The sequence below is a fragment of the Pongo pygmaeus genome, chromosome 18, assembly GCF_028885625.2.
Source record: "Pongo pygmaeus isolate AG05252 chromosome 18, NHGRI_mPonPyg2-v2.0_pri, whole genome shotgun sequence".
NCBI classification, from domain to species: domain Eukaryota; kingdom Metazoa; phylum Chordata; class Mammalia; order Primates; family Hominidae; genus Pongo; species Pongo pygmaeus.
Window position 1 is genome coordinate 44670688 of NC_072391.2, and position 14561 is coordinate 44685248.

Below are 14561 nucleotides of genomic sequence, written 5' to 3' on the forward strand. Positions count from 1 at the left end.
AGAGTCTTTAACCCTATCTTGGTGCCCCTTAGGGATCATACAATGAACTATACCCCTTTTAGCGTATACCAGAGAAATAGTTGTTGCAAAAGGGATTGTGAAAATAAACAGGAACATTCACTTTGAGTACATGGTTTGAATATTTCATAAAATGTATATAATCAGAAAAAATCAATGAAGCCATTTTCATTTTGGTGGGAAATAGTTGAAGGTGGAAATTTAGTAGGAGATTATGGCCCTAGTTTTTAAAATGTTAAACAACTAGATTTTTTTAATGATACAGGAAGCATTAGCCTCTTTGTGTTCTTTTACGAATCAGAACCATGCAAGTTGTTCATTTATAGCAGTGTAGGAACAATATCAAATTTAAGAATGTTGCTAATAGATCTGCAAAAGTTTTGCTCTCAAATCTCTCAGTAATCCAAAATCTAAGTTGACGTCTTTGGCTAGCTTGTCTTCCTACAAGTTTTTGGATTAGGGTTCCCTAGCTTCTTTCTCTCTGGAAAGATAAAAAACTAACAGGGCAATACTCAGGGGTGAGAAAGTGACATGGATTCTTACCTGACTCTAATTTACAAACTTGTGTCTTACAGGCTTATTTCCAGCTGGGTATCAATGAAAAGTTAGGACTTTCTGGAAGGCCAGATAGGCCCATTGGCTGCCTCGGTACATCAAAGGTACTCATGAAATGTCCTCAAAAAGTAGCTTTTGGATTCTAATACCACATACTGAAATGGTGTTTGACCTGCTATGCATCCTTTTTCATTTTCATTATGTACTCAGACTACTTATCTGAAGTATTATTTTCTGCTAGTGAACATTACTTATTTTGCATCATATCATGGAAGTCTTATAAATATGAAGGAGCACCTCACTGCTAAATATATTATTTCTAAGCTTTGTAAAATATCTAATTATAACAATATTTACTCACAGACTTTTCCATCATATTAGAGGTAGACCGCTTTAAGTTTATTAGTATACTGATTCAATCAAGAAACTTTAAAATTTTTAAATATTATGTGGATGTCACAAGCTATTAATTTATGTGCTTATTCAGAATTAGACATCAGTTTTTATTTTTATTGAGACTTACAGCACTGCATCTTTGCCTTTGGTATGTTCTTTAGTTATTTGTTTTAAAACTTTTTCCCTTACAGATTTATCGCATTCTAGGAAAGACCGTGGTTTGTTACCCGATTATTTTCGACCTAAGTGATTTCTACATGTCTCAGGATGTTTTTCTGCTGATAGATGACATAAAGGTAGCTTCAGAACACCTTTCTTAAAAATGGAATGATTTTGTTTCCACTGATTTTATCATATGTTACTATATTGAGTACTCCCAGGTATCTGTGACATTGGGTTAACACAGTGTAAAGCATGACAGTAAAACCACCTGCATAGCTTTGGAGAGTGTAAATTGCTTGCAGCAATGGCATAATAGATGACCTCTGTCTTATATACAGTTGTATGACTGCTCCTTGTGCCTTTATACAAATGAAATGAAAAGATACAATTCAGAAAAACAGGGGGACCTATTTTGAAAAATATGTTCATATGACAGTTTATGTCTTTTTGAACAAAAGGTAAATTAGCAAAATAATTTTATTTATGAAAAATATCCAGTAAAAACTCAACTAACTCATAACTCCATGAGTTAAAATCTTCACTCCCTTTTCTACTGACAGAGCAGAGAAGGTTAGAATCATGATTTAGAGCGTGAAATCTGGAGCCAGACTGCATTCGTTAAAATTTTGGCTCTGCCACTTGCCAGCTGTGTGTTTTTGGGCAAGTTACTTAACTCCTCTGTGCCTTGTTTTCCCATCTGTAAAACTGAATAATAGTTAAAGGGTGTTCTGAAGATTAAAAGAATTAATATATGTAAAGTACTAAGAATAGTGCCTGGCATATGGTGAAGTATTATGTAAGTTTTTGATGTGATGATGATAATTATATGTAAGTCTTTGAGATGACTGATTGATTGACAGATAGATAAATAGATATTTAGTCAAATAAAGAACTCCCTCTACATTGCTAATGGTCTGTATAAATTCAGTCCAGTCTCCTCTACCTGCTGTAATATAAATCCCTAGTAATATGAAGTGAGTTAATCTTCTGGACGGCTGGCATGATTGTTCCCCCTGAGGCCATTCTTGAACTGTATTTTGTAGGCTTTTTTAAAAAAGGAGGCCAAGCGCATTGGCTCATACCTGTAATCCCAGCACTTTGGGAGGCTGAGGCAGGTGGATCACTTGAGCCCAGGAGTTCTAGACCAGTCTTGGCAGTCTCTAAATAAATAAACAAATAAATAGATTAAAATTTAAAAAAAGAGGGGGAAAAACATTAAAACAAATGTAATGTGATTACTTTTAAGAATAAAGTTTGAAATCATTGAACTCAAAGTGGTGTTCAGCATAACTTGCGTGTACCCAGAGAACCTGCTAGAGTACTTCTACCCCTAAGTAGTCTAAGTTATTCAGGGTTGGATTGTGAACTGTCTTGCTACATAAGAATTTCGTTGGCTCTTTGGCACTCATGGTTGAGCATCATGTTCATCTTGGATACTGTGCCATTACATCCTACCTCATTCTGTTTGACAGAATGCACTGCAATTCATTAAACAATATTGGAAAATGCATGGACGTCCACTTTTCCTTGTTCTCATCCGGGAAGACAATATAAGGTAGGTTGATAAAAGAAGTAAGGTGCGTGTGTCTTCACTGCCATGAACGCAGTGAGCCCTTGGGAAGAAAGGCCTCCTTGGATGTTTTTGTATCCTTCTTAGTATGTGGTGGAATACTTTGTATATATAAGGGGCACTTAGTATTAGATTATTAATTTACCGTTCTGTTGTTAATCTGTACATTTTGTTTATTTATTTTTTTTAGGGGTAGCCGGTTCAACCCCATATTAGATATGCTGGCAGCCCTTAAAAAAGGAATAATTGGAGGAGTCAAAGTTCATGTGGATCGTCTACAGGTAACCTTCTGATTTTCAGTATGCATCTATTTTCAGGACAGTTAATCTACAATACAGCTATGTTTCTTAATATATGGTCTATTTAAGGGTTTTGACTTAAGGTTTTATTCTCTACCTATCTTCCTATTCCTATTGTCACTTTTCCAGTTTATCTGATCCCACCAAGTCAGATGCTTGAACACTTGCAGCAATTTCCTGTGCAGAATTTTAGACTTCAGTAGCTCGTCTCTAAAAGCTAGGTCCATAGTGGTGTAGTGACCTGCTTTATAACCTTGGGCTTTTAGGGGCAAGTTGGCTGACTGTTGGTCCAGTACTCTTTTCCCTGCTCTATACTAACATCCAACCTGGGAATAAACCTTGTTCCATTCAGAACTTCACAGCATTATCTTCATAGCTCCTAAATTACAGAAATATTCTTTGGTTCACTGCTGGTCATAACAGCCTCTCTGTCCACAGTTCTCTCCTACTAAACACTCTTTGTGCTTCAGCCAATACAATAATTACTGTGTCTTGAATTTTGTGGGGTTCTGTGCCTCTGCTCACACCATTTTCTTTGCCTGGACTATCCTTCCTTCTTTCAAGGTCACTGGGCTTTGAGGTCTTACCAGACTTTAAGGGCAGCTCTACAAAATCATGCAGACCATAAATATACTTCTATTCTTCACCATGCTTTTGTGACCTTTAACTTAAACTACTAAGGCTGCGGTCTATTATATAGGCTTATATACTTTATTTCTGTAAAATAATAGTGATTATTCCATGGGGTCTTTCACATAGTAGGTGCTCAGTGTTAAATAAGACAGAGGAAAGTTTATAAAGAAAGACCTACATAGTATTATAAATGGCATGTTTATATACTCATTCACTGGTGATTGTGTTTTGCATACTTGATTTTTACCTAGGCATTTGTCTTTTTTCCTTTATTTTCTGTTGCTTTGTCTTTTTGTAATGCCTCCTGGGGCAATTTCTTTGATTTTTGTCTTGCAATTCTTCTATTGAGTTTTGCATGTTGGCTATCATGTTTTAAATTTTCATTTTTCTTAGTATTCTGTCCTATGGATGTTTCATGGATGTCGTATTTTATCTTTTCTGAGGATATCAACTAGAGGTTTTCTTTTTTTTCTTCAATTTTCCTTTCCTCTGTATTATCTCTTTCGGGGTTTTTTCCCTCAGTCTTTCATGTTGGAGGCATTTGTCAGATATCCGGTATTCTTTAACTATTTATTCATTTTTAAAAGTGAAGGAGTAAAACGTTCATAGGAAGCTGTGTGCTTGGGTACAAAGATTATTTTTTTCTTTTCTTACTATTTCAGCTTTTATTTTTGATTCAGGGGGATACATATACCTGGGTATATGCATGATGCTGAGATTTGGGGTGTGAGTGGTCCCATCATCTAGGTTCTAAGCACAGTTCCCAATAGTTTCTCATTCTTGCCCTCCTTCCCGCTCTAGTGGTCTTTTTTTTTTTTTTTCTAATACATACCCAATAATAGGATTGCTGGGTTGAATGGTAGTTCTGTTTTAAGTTCTCTGAGAAATCTCCAAACTGTTTTCCACAGTGGCTAAACTAATTGACATTCCCACCAAACAGTGTATAAACATTCCTTTTTCTCTACAGCCTCACCAGCATCTATTGTTTTTTGACTTTTAATACTAGCCATTCTGACTGGTGTGAGATGGTATCTTGTTGTGGGTTGTTTTTGTTGTTGTTGTTGTTGTTTATTTCTTTTGTTTGTTTGAGAGACAGGGTCTCGCTCTGTCCCCCAGGCTGGAGTGCAGTAGAGTACACAGCTCACTGCTCCCTCAACCACCCAAGCTCAAGGGATCCTCCCACCTCAGTCTCCCAAGTAGCTGGGACTACAGGTACATGCCGCCATGCCCAACTAATTTTTTAGTTTTTTGTAGAGACAGCATCTTGCTATGTTGCCCAGGCTGTTCTCAAACTCCTGGGCTCAAGTGATCCTCCTGCCTCGGCCTCCCAAGGTGCTAGGATTACAGGCATAAGCCACTGCACCCAACCTCATTGTGGCTTTGATTTGCATTTCTCTGATGCTTAGTGATATTGAGCTTTTTTTTTTTTATGTTTCTTCCTGTGTGTAGGAGAAAGATTCTTGATGAATTCACTTATAAGGTGATCTGATGGCAAAAGCTCCTTTTTGTTGTAGAAAGCCTCAGATGCCAATATTTGGAATTCTTTTCTCTAAGGCTTTTCACTCTACCCAGAAAGTACATCTCTAACCTCATGACCAAAGGACATAAACTTTGTTTCCGTGTCCCGAAAGCAGGGTGGAGGAAGGGAACCAGGGATCCCACTGTGAAGTATGCAGTCTCCAGCCAAATCCACTGTTTAATCTTTGTATCTCCTGCTCTCCACTGTGCCTTATACTCTTGAGTGCAGTATCTTTAACCAGAGAAAAAGCCTTTTGTCTCTCAAAAATCAGGGAGCTGGAAGCAGATAGTAACACCCTAAGTGTTTAGGGAATGGAAAGGAACTTTTGGACCCAGTCTTCCTATGTGGAGTGTCTGTGAATCCCAGCAGTGTCTGGGTCTCAGGATCCTGAGGCTCTTTCCTGTTCGCTTTGTCCTAATGGATTTATACCTTAGTGGGTTTATACCTTAAATATTTTTTTCCACTATCATTTTTGGGATTTTAGGAAAAATAGGAGTTAAAGATATGTCTTGGTCATATTAACCAGAAATCTACTTTTGATTTTATGCTTAAGTGTCCCTCCCATTCCAGGATGTACCTAGGCATTTTTCTATTCCTTTTAAGAAATATGTGGGCCTATATGGAAAAAAAAGACCTAGATAATTTTGAAGAGAAATATAAGATTTGAATAAATGATGGGCTATACCATATTCTTGGATGAAAAGACTATTACAAAAATGTGAGTACCTCCTAAATTAGTCTATTAGTTTATTATAATCATTGTAATTTCAGTGGAGTAGAGCTTTCGGCAATTTCATATGGTTAAGGACAAAAATTAGAGTTCAGGGCCCACCAGGGAAGAGGGATTTCAGTAAATACTTCAGACTTCCAGATGACCCTCTTGAAAAGCTATACCTTTGACTAAAAGGGAATCAAAAATAGTTCACTCCTCACAAAGAGTAGTAGATAACATTATCCAGAACCTCAAAGTATTTCTACAAATATGTACAGTGTCTGCCTTTCATTCAAAATTATCAGGCATGCCAGGAGTGATCAAACAACAGAGAGCCACCTACATTGGTTCAGATATTAGAGTTATCAGACATAGACTTCAGAATAACTACGATCAATATGCTTAACTGGCCATCAGAGAAATGCAAATCAAAACCACAATGAGATACCATCTCACACCAGTTAAAATGGCGATCATTAAAAAGTCAGGAAACAACAGGTGCTGGAGAGGATATGGAGAAATAGGAACACTTTTACACTGTTGGTGGGACTGTAAACTAGTTCAGCCATTGTGGAAGTCAGTGTGGCGATTCCTCAGGGATCTAGAACTAGAAATACCATTTGACCCAGCCATACCATTACCAGGTATATACCCAAAGGATTATAAATCATGCTGCTATAAAGACACATGCACACGTATGTTTGTTGCAACACTATTCACAATAGCAAAGACTTGGAACCAACCCAAATGTCCAACAATGATAGACTGGATTAAGAAAATGTGGCACATATACACCATGGAATACTATGCAGCCATAAAAAAGGATGAGTTCATGTCCTTTGTAGGGACATGGATGAAGCTGGAAACCATCATTCTCAGCAAACTATCGCAAGGACAGAAAATGAAACACCACATGTTCTCACTCATAGGTGCAAATTGAACAATGAGAATACTTGGACACAAGGTGGGGAACATCACACACCAGGGCCTGTTGTGTGGTGGGGGGAGGGGGCAGGGATAGCATTAGGAGATATACCTAATGCTAAATGACGAGTTAATGGGTGCAGCACACCAACATGGCACATGTATACATATGTAACAAACCCTGCACGTTGTGCACATGTACCCCAAAAACTTAAAGTATAATAAAAAAATAAATTAATTAATTAAAGAAAAAAATTAGATAACAAGTTGGAAGATTTTATTAGAAACTTTGATAGTACATTTAAAAAGAATCAAATAGGAATTCTAAATGAAAAATTCAGTCACCAAAATTGAGAAGTCAGTGAAACAATGTAGTACTTATTCAATATAATTGATGGCAGAGGATAGGTAACTCTGAAAAACACCCCAGTATACACACAGGAACTTAAAATAATATGTAATCAAGGAAACAATGAATTAATGGTGGATGTATAGATTATTTAATATATACTTTGGGAAAAATTAAGGAAGTTAGAGTATCACCTCACATCGTACACCAAAATACATTTCAAGTGGATTAAATGACTTAATTTTAAAAGATGTTTATTTTAAGAAGAAATCAAAATACTTTCAAGCTTTTACTTTGGGCATATCATAAGCTATCAGTTTTAGCCTCTGATGTTAACAAATTCTTAGTTTTGTGATGACTTTGAGTTGAAAATAATTTTACTTTAAAGTTTAATGTTCTGCCATGCTGTGGAGAGTTTTCATTTTATTTGAAGAGTCATAGACAAATTACAAAGACAGTGAAAAGTGTGGTGATTTTCTCTCAAGTCAAATTGAAAGTTTCTCCTTTTCTTTTTGTTTTATTTTAATGTCAAGCACAGCATAGAGTTTTAAAGTTAGAATGATATCCTTTTTAATCCTGCGTCATCTGAAATTGGGAAACTTTTTGCTTATATATCCTTATACACAAAGCTCAAGTTGGTCAAGACCTTAAGATATTTCATCTAATCTTCTCATTTTACAAACAGAGCTAGAGCTCTTTGTAGGACAGTAACTGTCTGTAGTCCTAAGACTAGTTACTGCAGAAGGGAATAGAATTCATGGTTTCCTATTCCTAGTTCACTACTTTTTATACTCAAGCACCTGAACTTTCATCACTTTCTTTTCAGCAGCAGAGTTTAATGTCTACTTCACTACCTATCTCATTTTCCCATTTTTAGTTGTGTTTCAGAAATTATAGGAGAAAGAGGTCAGTAGTTTTGTCATGATTCAAAGAGTTTTACTTTCTTTTTTTTTTTTTTTTTAATTGAGACTGAGTCTCACTCTGTCGCCCAGGCTGGAGTGCGGTGGCACGATCTTGGCTCACTGCAACCTCCACCTCCCAGGTTCAAGCGATTCTCCTCCCTCAGCCTACCGAGTAGCTGGGACTACAGGCACGTGCCACCACGCCAGGGTAATTTTTCGTATTTTTAGTAGAGATGGGGTTTCACCGTTTTAGCCAGCATGGTCTCGATCTCCTGACCTCATGATCCACCCGCCTCAGCCTCCCCAAGTGCAGGGATTACAGGCGTGAGCCACTGCGCCTGGCTGAGTTTTGCATTTTTAAAAAAATGTAAATGGAAGTTCACCATTTGTGTTTTTACTTTTTCCTTCTTTTATTTAAATTAAAAATATTTATCAAAAGCAAAATGTAAGTACATAACTGTTCTAGACTTACAGTCATCAGTAACCCAAAATGTCAACAATATCTTTGAAGATCTTCTGAATTTAAATATGTACTTTGCCATCTCTAAAAATTGTGGTGAAACATACATAACATAAAATTTGCCATGTTAATCATTTTTAAGTGTCCAGTTTAGTGGTGTTAACTACATTCACCTTGTTGTGCAAACAATCTCTAGAACTGTTTTCATCTTGCAGAACTCAAACTCTATGCTCATAAACAACAGTTCCTCATTCCCCCCACACTCCAGCCTTCATTTTTTTTTTTTACTAATATAATAAATGAAAATGGCATCTATATGCTCCTCTTGGGTTTTATTTCAGACCCTTTCAAATTTCCTTATCCCCTGATCCACAGTTTCATTCATTACTAGGATCCCAGCCTTCTCTCCCAGCCCCATTACCCAGGACATCTCTCCATGCAGTTTGTTGCTAGCCATGCTTTCCATGCCCCAAATATACTTGGTTTCCAAATCTCTAAATGTAATTGGAGTTTTTTCCCCTCATGCTATGATGGTATTTTAGAGTTGCCTTTTTCTTTTTTTGTTTCTATGTCATACTTTAATTTTACAGCTTAGGGGAATGTTTCCTCTTTAGTGAAGCCTCGGGGACTGGAATTAATTTCTCCTTTCATTGTCCTTCTATGACATTTTGCTTGAATATTTGCTATAGCTCTTCTTTCATTTTATGTTTAGCTGGTTTCTTCTGCCTGCCTCGCTCTGTGGTTTGTAATCTTTTTCAGCTCAAGGTTCACTCATCTCTGCATCCCCAGAGTACTCTCCTCACTACTGTTACCTGTGGGAAATATTTAAATATTGGCTCATTGATTCAACAAATATTTATTGTGCTCCGACTGTAGGCACTAGGGATGTAGTGGTGAATATGATACACAGGGTTTTTGACCATATGGGACTTAAATTCTAAAGGGAAAACCTAACAGAAAACAAAGGTAGGTTGGGAGAGTGATGGGAAGGAATGCGATCTTAGGTAGGATGGTCTGTTGGAAAGGACCCGGTGGGATATAATTGAGTGTTTTAAATATTATATTGCATTTGACACATACAATATTATTTAATTACCATCAGAAATAGAATACTAATGCCTAGCAAATTTGTTGTTAAGTATGCTTTTTCCAATACTAATATAGGCGCTTCTACAACCGACTGAATTTTTTTTTAATCAAAAGCCCTATAGATTATTAATGGAATTTAGCATTTGTCTATTAACTCAGAGTAAACATTTATTTTATGGGCTGAATTAGAATATAAGGGTGAGTAGGCTAATAAAATGGAAATTATTAAATAGAATTTTTTTCTGTTTCAGCATTAGCTATCAGCTTTAAGAATTAAGTAATTCTTGACTCACTCTTTCTCTCATACCCTGTGTTACAATTTATTATTAAATCCTGTTGTCTCTATCCTCAGATTGTATCCAGAATCTAACCACTTCCCATCACCTTCAGTGCTATTATCATGGTCCAAGCTACCATTATCCCTCACCTAGGTTTCCAGTCATCTCCTAAATTCCAACTAATAAGACAGTCTGTTCATGCTCTACCTGGTCATAGACAGATTAGGTCATTTATCATAAGCCTCCAATGACTTCCTCTCTCACACAAAGTGGAAACCAAAGTTCTTCAAATGGTCTATGTGCTCTCCATGGTCTGGACCTGCATCTCTGATTTCATCTCCTACCAGCTGCCCCATCTACTCTGTTTCAACCACACTTTCCTCCTTGCTGCTCTCAAAGACACTAAGCATGCTCCTGCCTCAGGACCTTTGCACTTGCCACTCCCAGCCCTGTACACTCTTCCTTCAGATCCATATCATTGACTATAGTCCTTTCTTCAGTTTCTGATTACATGTTACTTTATTAGAGAAATCCTTTCTGATCACCTATATGAAATGGCTAACAACCCTCATCCTACTCCCCTGCCCTGGTACTCCCCATCCCCTACCTTTCTTATTTCTACTTTGCACTTATCACCATCTGACATAATAAATACATATATGTAGCATTAATATATATTATAATAATTATTGTATACACAGAGTCATATGCGTTTTAGTCAATGATGGACCACGTATACAATGGAGGTCTCATAAGATTTTAATACTGTATTTTTACTGTACCGTTTCTATCTTTAGATACACAAATACCATCGTATTACAGTTGCCTACAGTATTCAGTACATGTTTGTAGCCTAAGAGCAATAGGCTGTGCCATATAGCTTAGTGCTTAGTGGGCTATGCCACCTAGGTTTGTGTAAGTACACTCTATGGGTGTTCACATAACAACGAGATTGCCTAATGATGCATTTCTCAGAATGTATCTTGGTCATTAAGCAATGCATGACTGTGTGTGTGTGTGTGTGTGTGTGTGTGTGTGTGTGTGTGTGTAGCTTTTTTATTGTCTGTCCCCTACACATACCTATAAGAACAGTTTCAAGAAGGCAAGAATGTTATGTATTTTGTTCATGCTGTATCCTCAATACCTAACATAGTACCTAGTAGGCCTTCAATAAATATTTGTCTAACAAATTATTTAACTAAAGAGCAAGATGTATACATGCTAGCCTACATATTAGAAAATATCATTCAATGAACCTGCCTAGGCACAGACCCTGCTCTTAGGGAACTTACTGTTCAAGAGTGACCTGACTATAGCCAGGCTAGTAAAAATGTGTAGATCAACTGCATATTTGGCCTTTCTCACTCAAACTCAAGGAAGCTTTATTATGATTGCTATTAATATGTCCATCCTGCCATCTGTAAATGGGCATTTGTTGATCTACTTTGTTTATGAGTTTCCGCTAGAGGAGAAGGCACTACTACTCTGGGTAGTTAGCCAACAAAAGCAACATTCCCTGTGTCCTGTTTCTTCACATTTGAGATGAACAGTGAGAAAATAGAGAAAATAATATATGTTATAAATGTTTTATAAATATGTAATAAGTCTTGCCTTACTTTTAAGTAATAATTTATGGCTTGCTTTTTATGAGTACATTTCTCAATTTTCTCTGACAGTTCATCGGATAATTAGAAGTGACACATAATGCTAAAAATCATTGTAGGTTTATCGTTCATTTATACTGTTCATACTGTTCACCATGAACCACTGACAAACACAAACAGTGTTTAAGTTCATTTAGTTTGTTCAACCTATAATCAGAAACTAATGGAAAATAAAATGGCCAAATATGGGTAGCCATATGCCAGAATGCAGAGAAGCATTAGCCTGGATAACCAATACCTTCATGTTCCTGAAAAAAATGGAGACTTGTCGGTATCCTATCATTGGATGGCCTAGAAATACATTACAGTAGCAGAATCCACAGTGCAATTTCACATCTTTTCCCAAAGCAATTTTAGTATTTTATGCTTTTTCTAATTTGGATATTTTATTGTGTTTTATTTTGTTTTATTTATTTATTTATTTATTTATTTATTTTTTGAGATGGAGTCTCACTCTGTTGCCAGGCCAGAGTACAGTGGTGCAATCTTGGCTCACTGCAACCTCCACCTTCCAGGTTCAAGTGATTCTTCTGCCTCAGCCTCCCGAGTAGCTGGGACTACAGGCGCATGCCACCACGCCCAGCTAATTTTTGTATTTTTAGTAGAGATGGGGTTTCACCAGGACAGCCAAGATAGTCTTGATCTCTTGACCTCGTGATCCACCCGCCTTGGCACCCCAAAGTGCTGGGATTACAGGCATGAGCCACTGCACCCAGTCAGAAATGTTATTTTTTTTAACATTTTAATGGTTACTGAATTATTTTAATTCCAGATTAAAAGTAAATGCCTGCAATTCTAAGAACAGAGAGTCCATCTCATGTTGACCTATTTATAATGACTCATAAACTTGTAACTTGATGTGTATATTCTATTTTAGGGATTTTTTTTGTGTGTAGAAACCTGTGTGATTTTAGAATGTTCATTTAAGAATTGCTTCAGAACTGTATATATTTTTAAGCAATTTTTTGAAGTATTACTTAATTACAGAAAGGTATGCACACAGGCCATAAGAGTATGGCTTGATGTATCTAAGAGTTTCTAATCTTTTTCAATCACGTTTCAGACACTAATATCTGGAGCTGTAGTAGAACAACTTGATTTCCTACGAATCAGTGACACAGAAGAGTAAGTCCCTTTGGGTTATTGCATTTTTGGGTTTTTTGAAATTACATTAGAAAAGCAGAAAATATGAAACCTTTTCTTTTAATTTTTAGGCTTCCAGAATTTAAGAGTTTTGAGGAACTAGAACCTCCCAAACATTCAAAAGTCAAACGGCAAAGCAGCACCCCTAGTGCTCCTGAACTGGGACAGCAGCCGGATGTCAACATTAGTGAATGGAAGGACAAACCCACCCACGAAATTCTTCAAAAACTGAATGTGAGACAGATGCAGTTCCCACATGGCCCTAAGTGAGGTTGCTGGAGCAGAAGCTCCCAGAATCAGACCATATGTCTTTTTGTCCTGTCAGTGAAGGTACCAATTAATCTGGAGGTGGATGACTTGTCTACCCCCAGGGCAATCATGAGAAATTGTTCTCTTGGTCTAACATCTGCATGGATATCTTTAAAAATGCTTAAGAAGTGCAGGTGAATATGTTTGTCTTGGATATACAAGTATGGTATGAGCCATTAAAGAAGTCAATGATAGTTACCTTTGGGTTCTCCAGATTTCCCTTTCAGTGCCCTCTTTCTCCCTTTCTGTCCCCATCTTGTCCCCTGCCCCAGTGTTTAGGTCTAATACTTGCTTTAGGTCAGTCCTGTCACTGAGTAAAGCAATCCTTTCACTGTGCTTATAGCACAGTGCCCTAATATGTAATAAACACTCTAAACAAGCCTCCTCCTATCATCCATCGCTTCACAACAGTTTGCTAGCAACATGGTCTCCCATTTACCAATAAGAAGAATCAAGAAGGGAGTGGTTAAATGACCTGGCCAAGTCTCTCAGAGAGTGGCAAAATCAATATTAATGCTTGTAGATAAAATATTTTCTGTTCATTACTTATCTTGTTTTCTGGCAAATTTAATTATTAAATTCTACCACCCCAGGAAGCCAGCTTGTCACTTGTCTACCCTCTATCTCTAAGATATCTAAGATAAATATGAATCGTATAATGTCATCTTATGCTTGATATTATATCAATGACATTTTATCTTTCCTCAGTTACATAGTAAAGTATTTCTTCTCTGCATCTTGTGGTTTTGTGATTAGTTACCCTCTGTGGTGACTGCTGTACCCATTTCATTCCAGTTCCTTACCGTGATTTATATTTTCAGGATTGCAGTTGTCTGGCTAGCCAAGCCATCCTGCTGGGTATACTGCTCAAAAGAGAAGGCCCCAACTTCATCACAAAGGAAGGTAAGCGTGCATGTCTAGGAGAACATTTTAAGAGGACCTCTCTAGCCTTGAACATATATCAAAAATGCATAAGCTATCCACTAAAATGTTACAAGTTATTTCCCCTTTCATTAAACCTTCTTTTTCACTTTTGAATGGAAAATGTTCATTCATACCCCCTAGAGTGGAGGAGACTGATGTATGTATGAACCCCTAACTGGCTTTCATGCAGTGATGCTTGATTGTTTCTCTGATTGTCTGAAAAGTATTGGAGCTTGGATTGTGCCTGTGACTGTTAACCTCTGATGAATTCCATAGTTGTTTATTGACAGTTTCTGTTTCCAGTTTTATCTTCTCTAATTTTTCAAGAATAACATTGATTGTTATGTCTATAAAAATTAGCTCTCTCATGGTCTGCAGCAGCTATTTGAAATGGAACATGGCATTTAATAGAATTGTGCTCTGAAGATGGTTAATAAAAATAAATTCATTTGTAATCATGTCTATATCCACTCTGCATTAAGGATGAAAACCAGTTATCCCCCAGATTCACACTTGCATGTGGAGTCACCACTGTAAGGAATCTTTAAGTTCTCCACCATGGTCCACTTCTGACATTTTATAATACAGAATAATACAGAACACAGCTCAAGTACTTAATGTCTAGCTATTCAAAAATGTTTGGCTTATTTGAAAA

At 36.9% G+C, this 14561-nt stretch overlaps 1 protein-coding gene across 5 annotated transcripts in view; it reads left to right on the top strand.

Annotated features, from left to right (window-relative positions):
* PHKB (phosphorylase kinase regulatory subunit beta) overlaps positions 1–14561 on the top strand; it is a 238194-nt gene that overhangs the window by 185602 nt on the left and 38031 nt on the right. For all 5 annotated transcript variants that reach the window (XM_054452899.2, XM_054452903.2, XM_054452901.2 and 2 more), the window contains 7 exons: positions 594–677; positions 1161–1265; positions 2604–2686; positions 2892–2982; positions 12594–12655; positions 12745–12907; positions 13804–13885. In XM_054452899.2, coding sequence (XP_054308874.2) covers positions 594–677; positions 1161–1265; positions 2604–2686; positions 2892–2982; positions 12594–12655; positions 12745–12907; positions 13804–13885 — 670 coding nt within the window. The remainder of the gene's footprint in view (positions 1–593; positions 678–1160; positions 1266–2603; positions 2687–2891; positions 2983–12593; positions 12656–12744; positions 12908–13803; positions 13886–14561) is intronic.